This window comes from Leptonotus elevatus, chromosome 12 (genome assembly GCF_054856555.1).
Source record: "Leptonotus elevatus isolate MCC_2025b chromosome 12, RoL_Lele_1.0, whole genome shotgun sequence".
Taxonomy (NCBI): Eukaryota; Metazoa; Chordata; class Actinopteri; order Syngnathiformes; family Syngnathidae; genus Leptonotus; species Leptonotus elevatus.
The window spans coordinates 16,578,253-16,604,853 of NC_141250.1; the positions used below are offsets into that span (position 1 = coordinate 16,578,253).

The 26,601-nt window shown below is 38.9% G+C and overlaps 1 protein-coding gene across 1 annotated transcript in view; it reads left to right on the forward strand.

Annotated features, from left to right (window-relative positions):
- Positions 1-26,601, forward strand: part of pde11a (phosphodiesterase 11a) — a 40,413-nt gene that overhangs the window by 8,622 nt on the left and 5,190 nt on the right. Inside the window, exons 3-19 of the mRNA XM_086091575.1 lie at positions 5,542-5,631; positions 6,125-6,265; positions 6,347-6,411; positions 7,042-7,174; positions 8,468-8,543; positions 12,583-12,650; positions 12,740-12,832; positions 12,953-13,003; positions 15,598-15,744; positions 17,527-17,634; positions 19,148-19,257; positions 20,869-20,959; positions 22,003-22,103; positions 22,271-22,348; positions 22,441-22,504; positions 22,586-22,660; positions 23,332-23,415. Of these exons, the coding sequence (XP_085947701.1) occupies positions 5,542-5,631; positions 6,125-6,265; positions 6,347-6,411; positions 7,042-7,174; positions 8,468-8,543; positions 12,583-12,650; positions 12,740-12,832; positions 12,953-13,003; positions 15,598-15,744; positions 17,527-17,634; positions 19,148-19,257; positions 20,869-20,959; positions 22,003-22,103; positions 22,271-22,348; positions 22,441-22,504; positions 22,586-22,660; positions 23,332-23,415 (1,575 nt within the window). The remainder of the gene's footprint in view (positions 1-5,541; positions 5,632-6,124; positions 6,266-6,346; positions 6,412-7,041; positions 7,175-8,467; positions 8,544-12,582; positions 12,651-12,739; positions 12,833-12,952; positions 13,004-15,597; positions 15,745-17,526; positions 17,635-19,147; positions 19,258-20,868; positions 20,960-22,002; positions 22,104-22,270; positions 22,349-22,440; positions 22,505-22,585; positions 22,661-23,331; positions 23,416-26,601) is intronic.

The window sequence follows — 26,601 nt, forward strand, 5'->3', positions numbered from 1 at the left end:
CCAAATTTTTTATCTTTTCTTCTTTTTTTTTAATTAATTCACTGCCATTAACAGCTATAAACGTATTTTTTTTTAACTATTTCTATTAGTTGAAAAATGTTTCCCCACTTTTGTTAACAAGAGTATGAAAACCTAGAATTTTTTTATTGTACATTTAGAACCGATATAACATTTTTGATTAATCGTGAGTTAACTAGTGAAGTCATGCGATTAATTACAATAAAAAAAATTGAATCGCCTCTTGCCCCTAATTTTTAATCATCTTTTTTTTTTTATGAATTTTTGGCAGTGAATGAGTTAATTACAATGAAGAATGCACACTTTTCTCTATTATTATTGTAAACAAGCAGGTCCCAACATTAAGGTTATATAAATTGGAGCCAGTAAAATAGATATAAAAAATGCGTGCACAGTATTTTTATTGACACTATTGAATTAACAATATGTTTATTGTTGTGGTTGAAGTTTTTAATTGGTGTACAGCAATGTAGTCTATCACACACAGTTGCTTCTAATACTGTATTTTGCCCCTGTATGCTTAATAAGGTAACCAAACAACCCCATTTACAAACATTGTTAAATAAATATAGCCTCAATCAAGACTTAAAATCTCTTCTGTATGTTTTATCACGTGAAAATGTACCAAATGATGTGATGTATTTATTATTTCCTGCCCGCCAACACATTTTAAAGGGGATGTCAACCCCCCAAAAATGTCCAGACAATAATATGTTCTATGCAACCCCACTAGTCTAAAAACACGTTTTTGTTGTTGTTAATATTGTGTTAGTGAAATATGAGTTAAGCAGCAAAATCCAGCCGTTTTTATCCAAATCAAAAGGCGGACCCCACAGTTGCTCAGGTCTCATCTCAGGTAACAACCAATCACAGCGCAGCTTCAGAAAACAGGTGAGCTGTGATTGGTGGTTTCCTGAGCCCCGAGCAACTGTGACGTCATCTTCAGTTGACTGCAAGTGGCAAAATGGCCGCCCCCCTAAGATGGATAAAAAAACAACTGGATTTTGCTGCATAACTCATATTCCATAAATGTAATATTAATCAGTATGTCACGTTTAAACTAGTGAGATCACATATTATTATCGAGAAATGTTTAAGGTTGGCTTCCCCCATCGCAATCATCTCTAAAAAATGTAATCTGTATTTCCTGCGTGTCCATTTCCACTGCAGGAGGTCCCCAAATCAATTTGGCAACCATTGCTCAAATGAAGCGCATTTACACAAACAAGGCAGCGTTCAATACGGCACTGCTTTGCACATCTTCATTTGTGGCCTGATGAGTAATTGATACATTGTGCCCTCCCGGAAAGAGTGGGGCGGGGGGGGGGGGGGGGGGGGGCGCATATCAGCAGCTGCAGCCCAGTAACTTGCCATTCATGTATTGTTGCGCCTTCCTCACCTTCAGGTTGGACTAAGGGCTGGTAAATATTAGTGCATTTGTTGTAGCCATTCTGTTGTTTACACGGCAGTCACATACTAAACATTGATAACAAAAGAGGAGGCCGCTATAAGGAGGTCCTCTACCTAAATTTCATTTATTTTATATGTTACGGGGGGGCAGACCCGTGATCATTTTACAGTGTGTTGATTTCAACCTATGTGCCGTGTTATTAAAGTCGAGCGCGTGCTTTGCATATTGACGTGCATTATGAATCGAGCGCGGCAGAAAGTAGGAAATGTTGTTTGATTACATTATTAATGTATAGAATATATGAGTGCATTTATTGTATCAGCCCCAAGGCGCGGTAAGTCAGTCATTTGACTGTTCAGTCAAATGGTAAAATGTCAGTTGAATTGATGAATCCTGCAAGTCGCGATTGTCACGAAAAGCTTCGTTTATTTTTTAACTGATTAAAATGGGGACATTTTTCTAGAATAAAAATGATGCGAGAAATGTATTCCAATACATAAGCGGGTTAAAACACAATTGAAGTGCAGATGCTCTACCTAGTTGTTAATTGAGTTTGCCAACATCATTTTGGAAGAAAAAAAAAGCCATAAGCATAAAAATGTGTGTTTTGTGAACAGCTAAAAATGTAATGGATCCTGTTGGGAGACAACATTGCTGACTTTTGATTGACCCTGCCAGTGCGGTATTAATTAAAAAATTGTTTTATTGCATTTGTAGTTTGCAGTAGGGCTCGGTATCAATTCTAATTTCCCAGATCAATTCAATTTCAATTCACAGGATTTCATTTAGATTCGATTTAGATTTTTTCCCCCCCGATTTGATTTGATTCACTTCAATTCAATCCGATATTGAATAATTATGGAACATCAATTCTTCTTAAATATCAAGGACATGATAAAAACTCCACAAACATTAAATGTAAATTTTGCGGAGACGGTAACTGGTTAAATGATTTAGTTTATTAATGAAAGTAACAAGTGTTATCACTTAAGTGTCACACAACCATTGACATCAGCAAGGATGCGTTGAAAATATTGTCATCATTTTAATTCAATAATTGGAAATATAAATTAACTCATTCACTGCCATTGACGACTATAGACGTCAAAAATTCATGTGAACTATTTTTTTTTTCTTTTTTTTTTTTTAAGAGCTCAGTATTGTTCATTCGGAAATGTCATCATCATTGCTCTTTTTTTTTTTTTTTTTAAATATATATATATATATATATATACACATATATACATACATATATACATATATACATACATACATACATACATATATACACACATACATACATACATACATACATTTTTTTTTTTTGTGTGTGTGGGTGAGTATGTGTATGTGCGTGCGTGCGTGCGTGCGTGCGTGCGTGCGTGCGTGTGTGTATTTGTTAGCTCACCAGAAAACCTATTAGAAAAAAAAATCTCATACCGTTCACCTAAATCGAACACCAGGAGACCCGAGGGGACCGAAGAAAACCAAGGAAGGTGAAATCCAGCACCGACCAGACACCCCCCACCAGAACTCCTCCCCAGCCCAAGAAACATCCAGACCCCAACAAATCCAAAAAACATAAAATCAGGGAGGCCTCAAGAGACCAACGGAGAGACCGAGAAAAGGAAGGAAGGACAGACGAAGCCGCGTGAGATCCGAGACACCAGCCTCCACCGATTCAATAACCTGAGGAGGAAACAGATTGTGTCTGAGTTTCGGTAGATGCTGGTGTGGTGGATCTGGCATGCATGAAAATCTCCACCAAAGAGGGGAGCCGTCGACCCCCGCCGGAACAGAGCAAGCGCAACACCTCAGGGCCCCCCAGGCCGCGGCAGCGCCAAAGGACGACCCCCGGGCCCCACCAGGGCCACCGGCCGGAGAGCAAACCCAGGAGCAGGAGCGCCCCCCGCCCCAACACGGCCCGCGCCCCCGGCCCAACGCAGCAGGACGGGGCACTGCAGGCCCACCAGGCACCCCACCGGCCCCCAACCCCCGCCCCCCCACAACCCCCCCGGGGGCAGAAGGGGGAGATGGGGGCACCGGAGGGCGGCCGACACCCCCGAACCCCAGGCCCAGCGGGGGAAGGCCCCGGTCGTCACCCCAGCGTTCTTTGTGAAAATTAACCCCTGTTACTGAGTCCGCCAGCTCGCGGACTGGCGAACTCTACCCCTAAACCGTGAATGTGACCCCACCCAGTGTATATACAAGTGTGTGTGTGTGGTGCATTAAAATTAGGAGCAGGTGAACCGGAGCCGATGGAAATGATATTCCCACGCTCCGATCCACCCGCCACCCAAGCATGTTGCTGAGTGTATGTGGTGCATTAAAAAAAATAGATAGGGCGGGGGGTGGGGGGTGGGGGGGGGGGGGGCTTCACGGACAGGGGACCGCAGCACTGCTCTATACTGCGGCCCCCAACCGATGGCACCCCCACAAGCCCCCCCCCACCCACAAGTTGTGTGGTGTATTAAAATTGGAGGGGAGTTGTAGGGTGAAGACGGTGTTTCCACCCTACCCCACCCCCCAAAGTGTGTTATGTGCCCTATATGTCTATAAAAGTGTATTGTGCAAACCTAGTGTAGTGAGTTAAGAGGTGTGACCAGCGGGGCCCACCCCAACCGGGCGGGGGCAGGAGGCGCACCGGCCCACCAAGCCCCCACCCACCCCACCAGGACCCCGGCGGGCATATGGGACCCGTCCGGCGGGGCGATAGTGCTCGCCCCCCGGATACTGGGTCCCGCCCGAGGTGTCAGGACGCCCACCGGAGCGGGGCGGGCACGACACCAAACCCCAGCCACCCCCGCCGGCCCCCATAGCACCGAGACCCGGGCCATGGATGGAGCCCCCGGCCCAGGGGAGGGGAAGGAAGACGTACCGGGGAAGGGGAAGGGAGGAGTTAAAAAAAAATCATTTCATTATTTTTTTTATTAAGCCTAGATTTTTTTAATTGTACATTTATAACACATATAAAATTATCATGCGATTAATTACGATTAAACGGCCCTTATTTTAATTGTTTTTTTTTAATCAGGCCCGTCAGGCGATTATTATTTTTTATTGTAATTAACCACATGACTTCACTTGTTAACTAACGATTAATCACAAATTTTATATCTGTTCTAAATTTACAATATTTTTTTTCTCCAGGTTTTCATACTCTTGTTAGCAAAAGTGGGGGAAAAAAGTTACTGAAAAACATATATGCTGCTCATACTAAAACATTGTGACAAAATATCACATTTTACGACATTTTTGATTGGCCCCAACATTTGCAACATTGTGATGCTGTTCACATGTAATTCAAATTTTGAATAGCAGCAAAACTAGCTGCCGCTGGTCTTACAGTTTTTGGAAGCTCGTATTTGAAGAGAGACGGTTGTATGTGTGCTGAGATAAAGACGATTAAGCCACATTTGCAGGTGTTCTATTTTATTTATTTATTTTTTCTCCTTGAGAGCTCAGTATTGTTCATTCGGTAATTTTACCGATTTGACATGTCGTCATCATTGCTCTCTTTTTAAAAAATGTTTTTTATTTTGTTTTAATTTTTTATTTTGTATGTGCGTGTGTGTGTGAGTGCATGTGTGCGTGCATGTGAGTGTGTACTCCGTTCACTTAAAATCTATTAAAAATCCCATACCGTTCACCGAAACCGAATACTTAAGAATCCAGCTAGAGTCGTGAGGTTGTCAGGAGACCTGAGGAAGGATCAAAGAAAAGAAAGGATTTTGCAGGTGTTCTAAAACGATAGAAGGACAAGCATTGAGCCTTGCGGCACACCCTGGTTTGCGGAAAACAGGGTGGTAGCTGTTGAGAGTTATACCGATTGAGGAGGGATGGGGGTGCGAGACGGTGTCAGAAGCTACAGGAAACAAGGAGGAATAGGCCGAAGTGGTCAGGGTCAACTGAAATGAGGAAAGTGTGCTCTTGAGTACCGTTTGCAGCTCTCATTGTTGCTGGATAATGCCAGAAAGCTTGGAAAACAGATGTTTGGAGATCAGGTGATAGATGTTATTACTAGTAATTTGGTGCCATCAGGCACTGAACATGAGCTTTTGCTGCTGCTGCTGCTGATGGATGATAAGACAATTTTGTTTCTATGTGCGCAGGTACTGCAGATGTACCTGCCCTTTTGTGGCATTGCAATCTGCAATGCCCAACTCTTTGCCGCCTCGAGGAAGGAATACGACAGGAGTCGGGTAAGTATCTCGTGACACCCCCCCTCCCCCCTGCCCGGCCCCAATTCCCTTCTCTGGAATCAGAAATACCCCCCTACAAACCCCCTTGATGCTCGCCGATCACCTGCATAGAGATGGGCCTAATTCTAGATGAGGACTTGGTTGGAGGGAACATTATGAGAAGCACTTATTCATGCCACTCGTTGATCCGCTGTGGAAGAGAACATTATGAGAACACGGTTCTGTGGGAGAGAAATGGTTTTATGTGCTTGGTATTAGATTGGATTGGCCCTGCCATACATCAATGACTTAATATGCTTTGACTGGGGAGGCTAATCATTTTTGCATTGTTCTGATGTTTCACAGCTTCAAGAATAGCAATGATTTTACAGCGTAAGAGCTGAACAGGACAAAGCGTCTTTACTGAGAGATGTATACGGCGCGGCATGCTGAACGCATTCTTATTCAGCAGAAGTCTTTGTAAGCCGTGTCTTTGTTTGCTTCCGATATTCAGGCGCTCCTTGAGGTCGTCAACGACCTGTTTGAAGAACAGACCGATCTGGAGAAAATTGTCCGGAAGATCATGCATCGTGCGCAGACATTGCTAAAGTGCGAGCGCTGTTCTGTTCAGTTGCTGGAGGACATTGAGTCACCGGTACTGTTTTTTATTTTTTTTTAATTCACAGTCATATTTTGTGGACTGAAATGTAGTGATTTGGCCTTTTGAATGTTTCAGGTGGTGAAGTTCACTAAGTCCTTTGAATTATTGTCACCTAAGTGCAGTGCTGATGCTGAAACAAGGTACATATGATGTTTGACTTTGCTCGACCTTTTCCATTAAATCTGTCCAAATAAGAAGAAGAAGAAAAAAAAAATCTAGTTTTGCTTTTCATTTCCTCTCTTTTCATTTGGGTAACCTTTTCACTCTGTCGTATTTCTCCATATTTTGCATCTGAATCTGTAAAGCTTTCATCAAGGACTAAATCAAAATAAAGAAATCAAAAGTAGCGGTACTCGTTTGCGGCGGAAGTACTGAATAGCAGGCTGACTGTGGGAGCTGTCTTTGATTCGGTTTTGAGAATTCTCACCACCGCTAGGCATCTCTGTGGAAAGATTGAATTATTGTTTAGAACATTTTGATGAACACGTTGTACACCGCCCACCATATCAGGCACACCTTGCAAATGAGATCCAATAAATGGAGCTGTCAATATTCGGCATTTTGATCGGACGCGGCCAATTAGGGATGATTTTAACACGATGTTTATCGCAGGGGGTGTACAACTCCACTGACAGCCATTAATCCATTTTCTGAACGGCTGTGAGACTTGTCAACACCGATTATTCTTTCTTTGACAGAAGAAGAGGCAGATGCTTAATAGGCGGCGGCTTAATCACTTCATCTCCTATTATTCATGTTCCTATCGCTAGTTTCAAGGACAGTATGGAAAAGTCTTCTTACTCTGACTGGCTCATCAACAACAGCATCGCGGAGCTGGTCGCATCCACGGGACTTCCCGTCAACATCAGCGACGCCTACCAGGATCCTCGCTTCGATGCTGAGGTAGCCACAAAGCAATCAACCCGTTTCCAACATTTTGCTGAGTGACTTTGCAAGTCATTTTTTAACACTTCAATCATTTGTATAAATGAATAAATTAGTAATAATAATGATAACAACATACCTACTTGGGGACTGACCAATAATATATATTTGACATTATATATGAAATTGACCGTGTTTGAACATAGGAGGTTTCAGACCAGTGACAATATGCAATAGCCCGCAAAGTCCGTTCCAGCTTCACCTTCAAGTTTCAACAGCTTGACATGGACGCCATTAACTCATTCACTGCCATTGACGGCTATAGACGTCAAAAATTCATTTGAACTATTTCTATTAGTTTAAAAATGTTTCCCACTTTTGTTAACAAGAGTATGAAAACCTAGGTTTTTTTTAATTGTACATTTAGAACAGATACAAAATTTGTGATTAATCGTGAGTTTTTCGTTTTGTTTTGTTTTTTTAGTTGATTAGGGGCAGACAAAACAAGTTTTACTTCTTTCTGTCCCCTTTCATTCTTTTGCTTTACTTGGAATTTGAATATTGCTTTTCATTGTCTTTTTTTCATTTAAAAATTTATGAAAAAAATAGATTCTAGTGAAGTCATGCAATTAATTATGATTAAAAATTTTAATCACCTGACGCCCCTAACTTTTAATAATATTTTCTTTAAAAAAAAAGATTATCAAAACAAATAAAAAATAAAAAAAGAAGAAAAGATTACTAAGAATTAAGAGCGTCAGGCGATTACAATTTTCCATAATTAATCGCATGACTTTACTAGTTAACTCACGATTAATCACAAATTTTATATCTGTTCTAAATGTACAATATTTTTTTTCTAGGTTTTCATACTCTTGTTAACAAAAGTGGAAAAAAGATTTAACTAATAGAAATAGTTCAAATGAATTTATGACGTCTATAGCCGTCAATAGCAGTGAATGAGTTAAGAATAAATTCAAATCATTTGTCAATCATTCCTGTTGCCGTCACTGCCACTTGGTTGTGGGCTCTTTCTGTATCAAATACATGTGGCTTTGCAGGTTGTTCTCATGCATGTGTTCCACATACGGTGTCAGAGGAAGCATGTATGTATAATTAATACTGCAGGAGAGAAAACACAATTTATGAGCACTTCAATATTAAACAGGTGGGTATTGTTGAAAATGTTTATTCTAGAACGTTTGATGTCTCATTACTGCTGAGTGTACATTGTGTCAGTAAATACAGTATGTTCTCAATGCAGATTGATGGTTATTATTGTTTTTAATATATTTGCCATTATTTTTCTAGGCGGACCAGTTCTCCGACTTCCATATTCGCTCTGTGCTTTGTGTTCCTATATGGAACAGTGATCACCAAATCATTGGTAAGTCAACAAATAAAATGTGTTTATAGCTTGACTGATTTCTAATAGCTTAACATATCCTTAACTCATTGACGGCTATAGATGTCAAAAATTAATTTGAACTATTTCTATTAGTTTAACATTTTTTTCCACTTTTGTTAGCAAGAGTGTGAAAACCTAGAAATGTTTTTTTTATTGTACATTTAGAACAGATAAAAAATTTGTGATTAATCATGAGTTAACTCGTGAAGTCATGCGATTAATTACAATTGAAAATTTTAATCGCCTGACGCGATTTAAAAAAAGGAAAGAAAAGATCATAAAAAATTAGGGGCGTCAGGCGATTAAAATTTTCAATTGTAATTAATCACATGATTGAAATCATACTCTTATCAACAAAAGTGGAAAAAGTGTCAAATTCATAGAAATAGTTCAAATTAATTTTTGACGTCTATAGCCGTCAATGGCAGTGAATGAGTTAATAGCATGAATATGAAGTTCAATGAATTTTTTTTTGGGGTGTCAATACTATTTTGGGAGACTTTATACAAGATGTTGGAAGTATTATAAGTAAATATGTACAACATTTGTGGTCATAATTGGTCCCCGTAATTAGTTTGAATGGATTATTTCCTCTGGTGTTGTTGTTGTTGTTGTTGCATGTTAACAAATGACAGTGACAGGGGCTACATTGTAGGCTGCATTTCTGTGATTAGATCCAGCCTATACTTTGGTGGCGTTTCCTCATTGTGTGCTTTGTGTTTGTGAATCAGCCCCAGGGCCGCCACGCACTGACACTGCGATAAATCATTGATCCTCTCTCTGGCGTCTGTGCTTAATACCTCTGTGAGGTGCAATGACAGCAACCTTTGAGATGCTGTATCTGAAATCCCACACAGGAAGTCATTATTTTCATTGAGTCAAAACAGATCAGCAGATTTGCAAATGGCTAGTTTAGACGTGTGCGTCCTTTGTGTGCTTAACGTTTATTTTGCGTAGGTGTTAATGTATTTGTCAGGGACAGGAAGCAGAGAAAAAAGAACAAAACGAGCAAATGAAAAAAAACCAAGTGCCGTGCGTGGGTGGCACCTGAGGACCTGAAGTGAAAAAAACATGATACAAACAAATCAGCGGAAGATGAAATTCTCAAGTCAAGGATACTTTTGATTCACCGATGAATGTTCTTGTGTCGCAAGGTTACCTACAGCTTATTCAGAATGAAATCCCGATAAATTCTGCTGTGATTAGAACAACAATAGACTACTGAGGTTTTCAGTTGAACCAAGTTAGGACAGTTAATTGCAACACTTCCTGCGGAACTGTGATGGAAAAAAACGGTTGTCAATAAGTTCTTAAAAGCTTTGAATTATTGTATATTTAAAAATAAAGCTGCTTAATTTACCACTGACTTCATATCTACTTATGTCCAAACAAATATGAATACAAATACTGTATTTGACTTACAGGCTTGGAAAGTATTATTACTATTATTATTTAAAAGAAAAAAAAATATTATTATTATTTCTAGACATGTATTGCATAAACTTGAAAAAAGAAAACCTTATGTTTTTCTGACAAATTTTTTGGGGGAGCTTTGTTTTTTGGGGTATTTTTTAAAAAAAATCTGTTTTTCTGAATTATTTTTTCTGTTTTATGGAGAGAGAAAAAAAACTGTAACAAGTAGGTAGGTAGGAGGTAAAATAGATAAATAAATAAAAATACTCAGAAAAAGAGATGCTGTTGCTATGTTTTTCTGAATTATTTTTTTATTTTGTTGTTGTTGTTTGTCTTAATAATTTCCCCCCGTTTTTCAGATTTTTTTTTATGACAGAAAAAAAAAATGCTGTAAAACAGGAAAAAAATATTCCTTAAAACAGAATAAAATAAAATTACACAAAAAAAAGCTCCCCCAAAAATTGGTCAGAAAACAGGAGTTATTTTTTTCAAGTGAATGCAGTACACTTTCGTAATTATTAGTGCACGTGAAACATGAAAGGTGTCCACAAAAATTGGTAATCCAAGGTCACTTTTCTCCTTATTCTGAGCCAGTGCATCATGATTTTGAAGCTTTTATTTACAGCTGAAACTACATGACATATTATTGCTTGAAGCTGTGCCGAATGTTTTGTGAGGTCAGCGTGCAAATTGCTCTTCTGTCCGAGTTAGTGTGAACAGAAGGTTCATGGCAAAACCCCAACTGCGGTCCACTGTCATAATGTGTAAGTGCATAAAAATAAAAATGGCGCACTCGGGCTTCTCGCCCCTTTAACTCAAATGGCACTCCGTAGAGCGCATAGCCTCCCCCTTCCTACCCGAGCCAAGCTCCAACAGTCCCCTCGAATTGAATCAATAAACCACCCATAACTGCTTACTGTGGTGCTTGCAAATTGCTTGCCTCATTTGTCAGTTGTACAGTGGCTGATAAATGCTCACCTCAAAATGAAAACCGTGCCCTTTACCAAATGATCATTTGATTATGCTTGCTTTTTTTTTAATGTCAAGCTGTGTGTTGTTATGCTTCTCTGTTGTTGTTTTGCTTCTGTCCTCCTTTCCACGTCTTTGAAAATAGGGGCTTGCCTCAATCATATCTTGAGAATTAAATGAAGGTTTTGAACTGAGTTGAATGGATTGAGAAACATGCTCAGTATTATTCAAGGAAAGTCGGAAGTCGGATTTTTCCTTGTTCCGACCTGAACGCGTTCAAGGCGAAAGTAAACAACCAAAATGGCTGATAGTGATAAATTGCTTTATGTTTTGGTCCTCAAAACACATTTTGACCAAACTTGCCATCTCACAATTGTGCTTCATTTATGTATTTATCTAATTTAATAAATCCAGTAGTTCACCATATAATTTCATGCAGAGAGATAGCAGCACGTGAATTTATGTCGAATATTTATGCATGAAGAAAGCTCTTTAGTCTTATACTCAAGTAAATTGTGTTTTGCCATTCATGGTATGTGTTTGGTATGTAACAACGAAGTTGGTCGGTGAAGTCGGGGTACCTTTTTTCCCGACTTCGTAAGTGGGATTTCCGAGTTCAATTTCCCGTTCCCGTACACACTTCATGGTTTGAAGTCAGAAAAATCAGACTTCCCACTTTCCTCAAATGCAACAGACAGGGAGGATTTTTTTTTATATATATATGTAAATGTGGAAAACAAGTGAACAAACAGGAAGGAAGGAAGAAAGAAGGGAGGGGTTGAGGAAGGGAGGGAGAGATTGAGGAAGGGAGGGAGGGATTAAGGAAGAAAGGAAGCAAGGAAGGAAGGAAGAAGGGAGAGAGGGAGGGAGGAAGGAAGGAAGGAAGGAAGGAAGGAGGGAGGGAGAGATTGAGGAAGGGAGGGAGGGATTAAGGAAGGAAGGAAGCAAGGAAGGAAGAAAGGAAGGGAGGGAGGGAGGGAGGGAGGAAGGAAGGAAGGAAGGAAGGAAGGAAGGAAGGAAGGAAGCAAGGAAGGCAGAAAGGAAGGGAGGGAGGGAGGAAAGAAGGAAGGAAGGAAGGAAGGAGGGAGAGAGGGAGGGAGGGAAGGAGGGAGGGAGGGAGGGAGGGAGGGAGGGAGGGATGGAAGGAAGGATGGAAGGAAGGAAAGAAGATCCTCTTGTAACTGTCTTGCTATGCATTTCAATGAAATCATAGCTTTGACATGTTTGACTGACACTTTATCCTATCATGCGTGTAATTACTCGTTAGCCTTCGTTCTCAGACACCATAACAATATATATCAATGGAATATTCATGACCGGCGTGTTTTCTACTTTAATTAGACACCGAGACAAGTCAGTTGGATACCCCAAAGCCTTCTGTCCCACTGTGTTATTGTTGACACTATCCATTGAATATTCATTTTGCACTTGTCCGGTCGACCGCCGCGTCATCTTGCAGTAAACAAATTCACAACAGATGCTTATGCAAGAAGAGTTTTTGTATGAAAAATATGCTGAGAGGGTTTCTTGAATGTATTTGACATTTTCATAATTTTCAGTATCATCCCCAGTAATAATGAATTGCGAGTTTGATCAAAATGTCTTATCTTAGTTCTCCTCGGGCTTGTTCGAACAGGTGTTGCTCAAGTGTTGAACCGCCTTGACGGGAAACCGTTTGATGACGCAGACCAGCGTCTCTTTGAGGTAACGCGCAAACCCGCATTCATGTCATTTAATATAGTCGCTAGTGGGCGTTGTTTTCATATTTTTGTGCTTTTTTTCCCCCCCCTCAGGCTTTTGTGATCTTTTGTGGCCTGGGCATCAACAACACCATCATGTACGACCAGGTGAAGAAGTCGTGGGCCAAGCAATCCGTGGCTCTGGATGTAAGAATGTGACCTCCATACTTTATTTAAAGTTATTCGTACCCTCTCCCTCAGCCGCTCAATACGTACTTTAATGAATTGAAAAATAGCATTTGTGTCACCGGTGTCATTATTTTTCAGGTACTCTCTTACCACGCCACTTGCTCCAAGACTGAAGTTGACAAATTCAAGGTAAATGTGGTTTTTTTCTCTACATCCTCTGCAAGCTCGTTTGGCCATCAACCTAAAAATTAAAAATAGATCAAAATAAAAATAAAAAAAGCTAAGGTGAGGTGGCATTTTTATATTTTCCTACAAAGGTACACTGAAGATAAAGGACCCGAGTTGAGATGCATGTTTTTGCACGCTGTATTTATATTCACCTGCATGTTTCGGTGTGTTTGTCTGCTGCTCAGTCAGATGATGAAAAAGACACCGGGACCGTGAACCTTGGTGGAGGCAGTGCGCGTAGGCCAATGGGAAGCCCATTAAATTTTTCAGCAAGATGGCGGTGCTGCATACGAGAGAGAACTCATTAGACTCTCTTGAGCATTGTGCAATATGCAACCCTCATTATAGTTTACATGATCCTTAAAACAGACATCATTCTTTATCCAGTTTGGGAAACATTTGGTGCGCATTTTGCAGGTATTTTTATGGCCTAGTTTATATTGGAATTCTTTTTCTTACTCTTTTGGTAAAGAAATTGTTCATTTTTGCATCAGCCTACTGGCAGACACAAATAATTACCGGTATATGGTATTTTTGGTGTTGCTATTATTTTTCAAACAGCGAATTAAACTTGACATTGGATAAAAAAACAAAAACTCAGCACACGCAGACACAAAGTAAAAAAAACAACAACAACATTATTTATTCCATGTCCACACTCGTGACTCAAAAAAACCATCTAAAATCATCTTTCCCCATGGAAAGGCCATTGATTAAAAAAAAAAAAGACAACAAAAACTGTTTTTTAAAAAGACAATATCACAATATCTTTAATATTCATCCAACTATTTTCGTGACCGCTTATTCCTCACAAGGTTCGCTGGGGTGCTGGAGTCCATCCCAGCTGGCTTCGGGCAGTAGGCGGGGTACACCCTGAATTGGTTGCCAGCCAATCGCAGTCTATAATATTGTATTTTATAAAAAAATATATCATAATAACTTGATGAACTCATTCACTGCCATTGACATTGACAACAATTTTTTTTGTACATTTAGAAGAGATATAAAATTTGTGATTAATTGTGAGTTAACTATTGAAGTCATGCGATTAATTACGATTACAAATTTTAATCGCCTGATGCCCCTAATTTTTATATAATCTTTTCTTTAAAAAAAATCTATATATATTTTATTTTCAATCGTAATTAATCGCATGACTTTACTAGGACTTTACTACAAATTTTATATCTGTTCTAATACAATAAAAAAAATCTAGGTTTTCATACTCTTGTTAACAAAAATGGGAAAAAATGTTAAACTAATAGAAATAGTTCAAATGAATTTTTGACGTCAATAGCCATCAATGGCAGTGAATGGGTTAATTACAATAAAAAAAAATTGCATCATAATTCAATAATTGCAGTTCTTTCTGATGTGTGCGCGACTCAGCAAATTTTTGCTCACAAGTTAAAGCAAAATCATCCAAACGATGACTTGCATCTGGAAAAACTCCTAAATAGGATCACTCGTTTCTCACAGCAACACTGTACTCTAAATTTAGACAAAGTATGTCAACACTACCCTTCAATTGAATGCCAATCTGATAGCTGCTTAAAGCTAAAAATTTTCTGATGCCTATTTATTGTTTATGTATGTCAACTTAACAACTCTTTACATTTTTTTATTATTATTTCTCATTAGACGCTAATCTCTCATTAATTACATCGACGAGAGAAGGATTGATTGACTTCCTTATCACTTCCTGTATTAGCACACAGACTATGTACAGTACATAGATAACACAGATTTCTACAATGACAATAAACTAGTTGTAATATTTAAAATGGGTAATAACAGTTGCCAATTGTTATATTTATTCTTCATAAAACTGAAAATACATTTTTAATTGGTTTGACATTTCTGAAATATAAATGACCTATTTTCCTGTACTTCCAAGTGAAAGATTTTCCCATGTGACCATTACAGCAAAATAGCAACCGATCTTAAAATAAATAAATATACCCCCCTCGTGCGCCTGTGTGATCTCTTCAGCAATGTGCATCATCACCCCCACCCCCACCCCCAGCCGCAGCCTTCGCCGCAACCCCCCCCCCCCCCCTTCTTTCATAACTGCTCTACTTATGGATCTTTATTGAGCACGCTTATCTGCGAGAGCCAGTGGCGTCAGTAAATAAACCTGGCTGACATTTGCAAAAACCTGAAGCTGCAAATTAAGAGAGAGGTCAAGATACACCTTAGTGCCAAACATCAGGGGGGATGGGGGGGGGATACGCACACATATATGCACTCCAACCATGATAAATGTGTGCAGGACAACTTTGATTTACTAAAATGATGTGCTGGTTAAGCAGAATAACTGTAAATGGTGAGCAGAGCTAAGGAAGCTCTTATTAGACCACACTTCACTATGAATATGCTTAACTGTGATCGTTTATGTGAAATGCTTGACTAATGATGTCGCATTTCGCATCTAATCAGCTGTACACAGCGCAATCTGGTTTTAGGGCCCCCTCATTAATGTGAGCCCCTCCACGCATCCTGTGACCTCGGCAGTCTCCTAAACTCGTTTCCTCTGCGCCTCTTCCACGCCGCAGGCCGGCAACATCCCCCTGGTGTGCGAGCTGGGAATTGACAAGCTCTCGTTTGACGATTTCTCCCTGGACGTTGACGCCATGATAACGGCCGCGCTGAGGATGTTCATGGAGCTGGGAATGGTTCCCAAGTTTAAGATTGACTATGAGGTGAGGACGCGCATAATCGTCTTCAACATTTTTCATGACGATGGGACAGCAAGGCCTTTTCTGCTGGACTAAACAATATTCGAAGCACTGACCTACATTGAAAACCGACATAATATGAAATTGTTTTAATTTTGTCCCAGCAGTCTATTTTGTTCAGTTTATAATGTTTCTCTTGGCTGCACTGCTTCCAGTTTGATGTTGGATTTTTATTTATTTATTTATTTATTTGTTTATTTATTTATTTATTTATTTATTTATTTTTTTAATTTTTTTATTATTATTATTTTATTTTTTTATTCATTTATTTATTTATTTGTCCAATTCGATTTTAGCCTCTGTGTGCTGCCATGTCAAATCCATCTGCCCTTGGCCTTGAGAATCAGTATTTCTCCTTGATCTAGCGTAAACTATATTAGCAAACGCGAGTGTTTCTTTAACCAGTTAGATTTCAAATTTGTCAGCTGACCCACTGAACCATTTTTTGTTCCCCGACTGGTCGGTCAGAGCGAGCCAAGTTCGACTCGCGAAACACATCTGTGGCAGTTATTAAACAGCGTTATTTTGTTAGTATTTTTAACTCATTCACTGCCATTGATGGCTATAGACGTCAAAAAAATCATTTAACTATTTCTATTAGTTGAACATTTTTTCTACTTTTGTTAACAAGAGTGTGAATTGTTATTGTACATTTAGAACAAATATAAAATGTGTGATTAATTGTGAGTTAACTAGTGAAGTCATGCGATTAATTACGATTAAAACATTTAATCGCCTGACGCCCCGGATTTTTTATAATCTTTAAATTGCGTCGGGCGATGAAAAATTGTAATTGTAATTAATCGCATGACTTCACTTTTTAACTCACAATTAATCACAAATTTTATATCTGTTCTAAATGTACAATAAAAAATATATAGGTTTTCATTCTCTTGTTAACAAAAGTAGAAAAAATTTACAACTAATCAAAATAGTTAAAATTATTTTTTGACGTCTATAGCCGTCAATGGCAGTGAATGAGTTAAATGTAAATATTAGTGCTGTCAAGCGATTACATTTTTTAAAAATAATTAATCACGTTTAATCGCAATTAATCACATTTGTCTACTTCTGCTTCTAGTTTTTTCTTCAAAGTGTGTAACTTATTGACACTTATCTGAGTAAAATCTTGGAATGAATGTAAAATCATTAAATAGAAAGTAGAATCAACGACTGTTTGAGTAGCTTTCTTTTATCTTTTAATAGAATGCTTCCGTTAAATATACAGCTGTTACGATCAAAATGGGGATCTTTTTTTCTCATACGATTCTCTCATAACGTCTAGTCAGTAAAACGGAAAGTAAAACTAACTTAAGCCCGTATTTGTCCATCTTCGCGCCACTGGCTATGTTTGGTTACAAGCCATAACAGGAAGTAAATAAACTTATTTTTGAGTTATTTTTTTAATGCTCTAAAGAATTCAAATTAATAACCAGAGTTCTAATTTTGACAGCCCTAGAAAAAAATACATGTTTGTTTTTGTCATGTTATTTCATCAATATTTATTTTGAACTGCTTCTGATAATGTACCGTACATACATGGCACAATCGTCTGCCTCGTGCATTGCATTTCGTACGGTACCGATCTCTTCTATAACCATGACCTCATAGCGGTGGTGTTAAGAGGTGGATTAAGTCAGGTAAGCCCCCCTTAAAGGCGCAGGTAAATGCGGGGCGCGCCACCACCCAAATCCTCACTTATCTTCCCCTGCAATGTCCTGTGCCCCCCCCCCCCCTCCCTTCCAGACATTGTGCCGGTGGCTGCTGACTGTGAGGAAAAACTACCGGATGGTTCTGTACCACAACTGGAGACACGCCTTCAATGTGTGCCAGTGCATGTTTGCCATGCTCACGGTAAGGAGAAGATGCTCGTCATTTACAGATAAATAGAGCATAACCTCTGAATTGTTGTAATAGGCACGAGGACAGTATTTTTTTTACATGATTCTATTTTTAGCTCATATGCTAGAAAAGTTGCATTGAGATGACGATATTGTGTACAGTGTAATTTCAAAGCAAATCGGGTATGGACATATTTTCATAACATTTATTAATTGTTTTTTATTTTAAAGGGTTTCATTTTCCAATCATTACAGTCATTGACATTTTGTACAAAATACTCCTGGGAACAGGTGAATAAATGGAAAAAATTTAATTAGTTTATTATTGATCAACATCGGAGCTCTGCTTGTGAATTGATACATGAATAGTAATAGGCCATGAATATTTTATATATACTGGAATTTATAATGTAGCAGAGTAGAATATGTATATTTAACATTCAAATTTGTGTAATTTCATTCATTTGTGACGCAGTTGGACATCTTTATGGATATTGGTAGATGCAGTCTATGAAGGAACCTCAGTGATCTTCCTGCTACCTGCTTTATCTCTCTATAGTTAACTCATTCACTGCCATTGACGGTTATAGACGTCAAATATTCATTTGAACAATTTCTATTGGTTTAACATTTTTTTTCCATTTTTGTTAACAAGAGTATGAAAACCTATAATGTTTTTATTGTACATTTAGAACAGATATAAAATTTGTGATTAATTGTGAGTTAACTCGTGAAGTCATGCAATTAATTCCCTGACGCTCCTAATTTTTGAAGTCATGTGATTAATTACAATTGAAAATTTTAATCGAGTCAGGAGCATAACAATTTTAATCGTAATTAATCGCATGACTTCACTAGTTAACTCACGATTAATCATAAATGTTATATCTGTTCTAAATGTACAATAAAAAAATTCTAGGTTTTCATACTCTTGTTAACAAAAGTGGAAAAAAAAGTTAAACTAATAGAAATAGTTCAAATTAATTTTTGACGTCAATAGCCGTCAATGGCAGTGAAGGAGTTAACGTTCATTTCATTTTTAAATGAAACCTGAATAGCATGTCTTGTATTCCTTTGACCTTCCACTTTTAATTACTCATTAATTGTACTAATTAAATCCGGCTAGTATGAAAGGTGTGCAACGAGCACAAAAAGTGTAGTTCATTTAATTAAGAATTTCAATGAGCAACAAAAAGTGCTGATTTAACTTGAAAATGACAGCTTCTAAATCTGTCTTGCAATAAGTCTTTACCACGGTGACGGCAGATGACCAACTTTAGTGTTCCATGATGTTTTTGGACCAGCCAGGATACTTCTCATAGTATGTTACCGCTAATGCTGGTTGCTAACAGTCTTTACAGTAAATGTCTGCTTGTTCCAATGATCCATTTTTTAGCTTCTTTTTTTTTCCTGCTGAGTGTTTTGTTGCTTTTCCTACTCAATGTCCTTCTCACAGCTCACGCGGATACGAGCGTAAGAATCGCTGAGTGTGCTTGTTTGGGTTTGTTTTCTCATCATCCAATCAGACGGCCGGCTTCCAGGAGACTCTGACAGAAGTGGAGATCTTAGCGCTCATCGTGGGTTGCGTGTGTCACGACTTGGATCACCGGGGCACCAACAACGCCTTCCAGGCAAAGTAAGTGTCTTTCAGACTTGCTCTGATGAACGCGCATCCTCCTACGCGCCGTTTCGAGTGTTTCGCCACCTGCGGCAGTCAGCAGATCAGCAAAAAGAGTCAAGTGGCAAGTTGTGTAAGACTTACGTCAGTGTCGAACTGACGAGGACATTTCAATGAGCAGGTGACATTTGTGCTAAATTGCTTTCAGTTTCTATATTGTGAGTGTAGAAGTGTAGACCAGGGGGTCTGCAACCTGCGGCTCTGGAGCCACATGTGGCTCTTTAGTCCCCGCCCTGTGGCTCCCTGTGGAGCTCTAAAAAAAAATTATATAAATAATTTTGTATATTCAATTAATTTTTTTAGATAAAATGTTATTGATATGAATTAATGATTCAGATTTTTTTTTTTAATGAATCCGTAATTAAATATTTCGAAAATGTCAGAAAAGGAAGTGGAAAAGTAGTAAATTACCATGAAATATGAATTTGCCAAAAATGTCAGAGAATTAAATAAATGTAAAAAAAAAAAAAAGCCGAAAGAATCATTCAAAAAGTAACTATAAAATGTCAAAAAACATAAGAAGAAATTCAGAAAATTACTATCAAATGTACACAAAATAGCAACAACAATTTTTTTTTAAAAAGACAGAAAATAAAATATTAAAAAAGTAACTATAAATGTCCAAAAACAAAAGGAGAAATCCTGAAAAATTACCATTAAATGTCCACAAAATTGCCAAAAAATGTCAGAGAATTTAATTGGGGGGGAAAAGCGGAAAGAATCATTCAAAAAGTAACTATAAAATTTCCAAAAACATAAGAAGAAATTCTGAAAATTACTATCAAATGTACACAAAATAGCATCAACAAAAAAAAAGTCAGAAAAGTTATAAAAATAAAAAAAATAAAAAGACAGAAAAGAAAATATTTTAAAAGTTACTATAAATGTCCAAAAACGAAAGGAGAAATCCTAGAAAATTACCATTAAATGTCCACAAAATTGCCAAAAATGTCAGAGAATTGAATTTAAAAAAAGCTGAAAGAATCGTTCAAAAAGTAACTATAAAATGTTCAAAAACATAAGAAGAAAATTCTGAAAATTACCATAAAATGTACACAAAATAATAACAACAAAAATGTCAGTAGAATTTAATTTAAAAAAAAATATTTAAGACAGAAAATAAAATATTAAAAAAGTAACTATAAATGTCCAAAAACAAAAGGAGAAATCCTGAAAAATAACCATCAAATGTCCACAAAATTAAGTAAAAATTAAGAAATGACAACAGGTAGAATAAAAATGGATACTGCACATTTTCAGCTCTAATTTGCTCTTGGTCGTTAGACTAACACTAACACACGGTTTCCTTCGTCACAATTTTCAAATGTTTGACGGCTCCATATCGATTTTTGGTGATTTTGTTCTGGCCTAAAATGGCTCGTTTGACAGGAACGGTTGCTGACCCCTGGTGTAGGCAGACTGAAACCTAATGACTTGTTCTCTGCTACTACTTTACTTCATTTTTCGACTTCTTGCATTTGTTATAGTTTTGCCGCCATTTTAGACACTGCAAAAGTCATGTTGGGATTTGATGATGTTTTATTGTGTGTGCGCGCGCGTATGTGCCAGGACAGGCTCGGCTCTTGCTCTGCTTTACGGGACCTCGGCTACTCTTGAGCACCACCACTTCAACCACGCTGTCATGATCCTGCAAAGCGAGGTGAAATGTCCCTCTGTTTCATTGTTGTTGTTTTGAATGTGGTGCAATGCAGCGCTCCGGATGTTCTCAAGTCGACGACCGCGCAATGCTGCATTCAAGTGTATTTACTGGTGTTTTTTTTTTTTTTAACCCTCTCTTAAAACATCCTTTTCTTGGCTGCACTAGGTTTGTTTGATCTGGGCAGTGCAAATTTTGCCTCTCCTGTTGTCCCAACAGAGTTTTTTTTAGATTCAAAGGGGCGGAGCTACTTGGTGGCCAATGGTGGCCAAATTTCCAAAACCAGTGTTAGCTGTTCCAGGTGCAACCAACTCCATATTTGGTTCCATTCACACTTCATGTGGCCTAGCATGGCACAATCCTGCAAGATGAAGCGTAATGTTTCACATGATGTTACCAAATAAGCAATAATAATAATAATAATGATCATCGTGATGAGCAAGCAGCTGAACCAAATTGAAACCGTCGATTACATGCCCAAGCTGCAACATTCTGGTCCAAGTATACGGTTGCATCTGTCGTTTATTTTTCCAGCCTACTTATTTACAAATATGAAAGGATTTCATGTCCTTTGAGCCTGAAGGCAAACATGTGGCTTCTGTAATCATATGTGAAGCGAGTAAACAAATAGCTCGAGCTGCCCTTAAATCAAAGCAATTACTCGAGTGATAGATTTAACGCTAATTGGCTGCGAGAGAGACATTTTAGCAAGTGACTTGCTTTTTTTTTTGCGAAGTTGTAATTAAAGATGTTTTTTTTTGGGGGGGGGGGGAGCAGCTGAGCAGCAGAAGCTTACAGTCGGTCGCCTTCATTATCACGCCGCTGACAACGCTGACGAATGTTTTCTTTGAATATCCTAATGGTTTCTCTTGATAATGTTGTTGAACCAGAGCTGTCTTATTAGCATATAAATGAACAGTGTGGCTAATTCAAAGGCTCAGGTTTCTATCTGCCAGCTTAACTGTTTATAAAAAATAAAAATAAAAACATATATATTTTTTTCTTTTCTCGTGTATGATTTATAAATTGCGTCTGTGTCTTGCCAGGGTCACAACATCTTCTCCAACCTCTCGTCCAGCGAGTACAGCATCCTCATGCAGCTGCTCAAACAGTCCATTCTGGCCACCGATCTCACTCTTTACTTTGAGTATGTTTCCACATCAACAGATTTTAAATAATAAAAACTGGTGGTTGTCGAGGAGAGACCGTTCCATTCCGCTGACCGACTTTTCAACCTGCCCTGGCTTAGTTTGGTTGACAACGCCCCCTGGCGTATCTTGTGTGTCTTACACCTGTCACTTTCTCCCCACTCAGGAACAGAAGCACTTTCTTTGAACTGGTGAACAAAGGGGAGTATAACTGGAACGTGAAGGCCCACAGAGACATGTGCAGGTGAAATTGCATGATAAGAAGAAGAAAAAAAAAGTCTCCCTTTTGTGAAAAAAAAACAATAATAACACAGACCGTCCTTTTTTTCCTCTGAGATCCATGATGATGACAGCGTGTGATCTCGGCGCTGTCACCAAACCTTGGGAAATATCCCGCAAGGTGAGCAATTCAGGCTCGCCCGTTTTGATCCAATGGGTCAGAATGTGTTTCTATCTACCATTTGATCCTTTTTTGCTCCAGGTGGCTGAGTTAGTGACCAGCGAGTTCTTTGAGCAGGGCGACAGGGAACGATCAGAGTTGAAGCTCACGCCTTCGGTGAGTGGATAAGAACATCTGCGTGATGTTTGTTTCACCCGCATGAGCAATATCTCACAAAAAAGTGACTACACCACTTACATGTTGTCAATATTTTACATAAATAGCCTTCAATCTTTTTTTTGCATGGCATTTTCCCTTTGGGGTGCACTCACTTTTGTTTCCAGCGGTTTAGACGTTAATGACTGTATTGTGTTGGTTATTTTTATCGTTATATTATCGAGCTACTGGCGCATTATGAATTCAGCCTCGTCCTGACCGTTTGCCTTTGACGCTTTGAAGGCCGGTCATTATTGTAAACCCTTTTTCAAGGACTGAGAACGTATACGCAGACAACCGCAGCTTGTCATGCATGTGCAATTAAAGCACAATGACTAATCAAGCCGGGCCATATTGCCTGCGCTTTAATACAGCGCCACCCCCTGCCGAGCCCTTTATGGTAAACTTGTACATTTTAATGCGTGGGTGATGGAAATAAAATATTCACTTCTGCAGCTATCTCTGAAGCGCAGCCGCTGTGAAGCCTCTTATTAAACGCTGCAGAAGGAAGAGGTGGTGGTGGGAGAGAAAATGAGAAATGATTTGTTGCCGTAAAGCAACTTGGACCGTCGCTTTTAGTCCACGCGGCGGTACTGGAACTAATCGACTCACTCCTCTGTTTGTGTTTTCAGGCCATCTTTGACCGAAACAGAAAAGACGAGCTGCCAGGTCTTCAATTAGAGTGGATTGATGGAATTTGTGCGCCGCTCTATGAGGTAATCTTCTCGTAGCAATTGTAGGAATGGACCCTTACGCACATGTAACAATTACATGTCATGGGGGGATGGAGGGGGGGGGGGGGTAATTAGCATAGCCCATCTGTTTAGGACAGTCTGTGGGTCTGCAACCTGCGGCTCTGGAGCCACATTTAATAAATAAATAAATAATAAATAAAACATAGTAGACATTAGTATAAAATATCCAAAAAGGGGATAGGAAAAGCAGAAAATTACCATTTAATGTACACAAAATTGCCACAAAAAAAGTCAGGGAACGTATAAAAAAAAAAAACTGTGTTCAAAAAGTAACCATAAAATGTCCAAAAACAAAAGAAGGCCGAAAATGACCATAAAATGTCTTTGGAGTTGCCCAAAAAGTAAAATAAAAAAAATTAAATGTAAAAAAATATAATAATAATAATAATAATAATAATATAATATTAGTGTAATTTTTTCCCACTTTTGTTAACAAGAGTATGAAAACCTAGAATCTTTTTATTGTACATTTAGAACAGATATGAAATTTGTAATAAATCGCGAGTTAACTAGTGAAGTCATGCGATTAATTCCGATTAAAAACGTTAATTGCCTGACGCCCCAATTTTTTTATATTTTCTTCTTCTTTTTTTAATTCATTCACTGCCGTTGACGGCTATAAACGTCAACAATTCATTTGAACTATTTCTATTTAACATTGTTTCCCACTTTTGTTTACAAGAGTATGAAAACCTAGATTTTTTTAATTGTTTATTTTGAACAGATATAACATTTGTGATTAATCGCGAGTTAACTAGTGAAGTCATGCGATTAATTACAATTAAAACTTTAATCGCCTGACGCCCCGAATTTTTAATATTTTCTTCTTCTTTTTTTTTTTATTCATTCACTGCCGTTGACGGCTATAAACATCAAAAATTTATTTTAACTATTTCTATTAGTTTAACATTTTTTTTCCACTTTTGTTTACAACAGTATGAAAACCTAGATTTGTTGTATTGTTTATTTAGAAAAGATATAACATTTGTGATTAATCGCGAGTTAACTAGTGAAGTCATGCAATTAATTACAATTAAAACTTTAATCGCCTGACGCCCCGAATTTTTAATATTTTCTTCTTCTTTTTTTTTATTCATTCACTGCCGTTGACGGCTATAAACGTCAAAAAATTATTTAAACTATTTCTATTAGTTTAACATTTTTTTCCACTTTTGTTTACAACAGTATGAAAACCTAGATTTGTTGTATTGTTTATTTAGAAAATATATAACATTTATGATTAATCGCGAGTTAACTCGTGAAGTCATGCGATTAATTACAATTTTAAAAAAAATAATCGTCTCTTGCCCCTAATTTTATATATATATATATATATATGTATATAATTTTTTATATGGTTTTATAGCAGTGAATAAATGTATCTATGTTCTACTTGTGTGCTGGATTGTCTTACAAGTGAGAACAAAGACCGTACTAGTAACATGGTCCTCAAGCCAGATATCACGGATATCGTATAAATCTTCAAACGGCGCCATTTGAGCACGATACGTTTCAGCTGAAGTTGTCCTACTAATGAGAGCTAGGCGCGTCCTAGCACATTGAATTCACGCTCACGCGTCTTTCCATATCACTGTTCTTGTCATTTACTGTTCTGTACTGTATTTTTTCGCGAGTGGGGGCTTGTCTCTTTGAGCGGCCTGTGAGAAAATGCGCGTTAGCCAATGACGTCAATGAGCCACGCGGCCGCCCCTCCCGCTGCGTGGGCGACAGAGGGCGAAGCGAGAGTGAGGCAAAGATGAGGCGCGCGCCAAGACATCACATGCTGGACAACGCCAATCATGCCCATCGTGCCATGTACTCAATTAGGGCACACAATCCAGCGCGTTGTGTTCCAAAGCATCAAAAGTAGACGTGCAGTAGCGTTACCTGCGCGGGGGATGCAGATATGGAGCTCACGATCACGCCGCCGCCAATTAGACTCGGGTGGGGGGCGGGGAGGCAGTGGTCGGGAAGGTCTCTTTTCTTCATCTTGTTGATCTCGTTCTCATGGTGCTGTCTTGATGCTCCATGGAATATTAATCCGCCCTTTATGTAACCGTCCTGCTCTTCTCTTCCCACACTTCCTATATGAGGAATAGTGACACAAACACTCCACGTTGGGTATGAACGAGGGAGAATCGTGTGTTTGGGAACCGGGGGGGCCTTTAAATGAATAGCACATGCAACAAAGCTAATTTGGAAGAAAAAAATAAGGAGTTAAAACACAGCATTTTACTAACCAACAGGCACATAATAAATAAATGTGGATAAACATAGAAGTGGGAAAAAAAGGAAAGAATTATTAACTCTTTGACTGCCATAAACGTTATAAAACGTTTAGCATAAACCTAGGGAAGGGCGCCGAGGACGTTAAAAGACGTCCCCTATGTTTTTTTTTTTTTTTTTCAAAAACGGGTGCAGGAAAGCCTTGGGCAGCTGTGCTGAAAGTATCAGGCAGATATGATTAGTCAAAGACTCGTTTTGGCCCCTAGAGGGCAGCGATGACTCTCTTTGCACAAGGTTGGATGGGCCGCCCACCGTGGGCGTCAGTAGAAGACGTGAGGCGGAGCTAGAGTGTTGAGGAGACAATGGCTGATCCAAGCCACAATGGCTAGACCAAGCAACCGGTTACAAGCAGCTCACGCTTGAGCATTTTTTTCAAAGACGGAAAGCATCAATCAATACTAAAAAGCGCATTGATGTCAACGATGATGATGACAACGAGCTCTACGCCAAAGTTGGAAGCTTTGGCCTGTTACTATCACGTAGTAAGCCTCACCGGCTACGCGCGGCTAGCGCGGCTAGCGCTGCTAAGGCCGGAAAACGCGCACAATAGCCGGCCGGGTACTTCTGCACAAGCGGACATTCGATCGGGCGATGGAGAGTTGGCATCGACCAATGCAGATTGATGATGATGATGATGATGACTGCGAGTTTGACGCCAAAGTTGGAAGCCTGGACGTGTTTACGATCACGTAGTAAGCCTCACCGGCTACGCGCGGCTAGCGCTGCTAAGGCCGGAAAACGCGCACAATAGCCGGCCGGGTACTTCTGCACAAGCGGACATTCGATCGGGCGATGGAGAGTTGGCATCGACCAATGCAGATTGATGATGATGATGAAGATGAAGCTCTACGCCAACGTGAC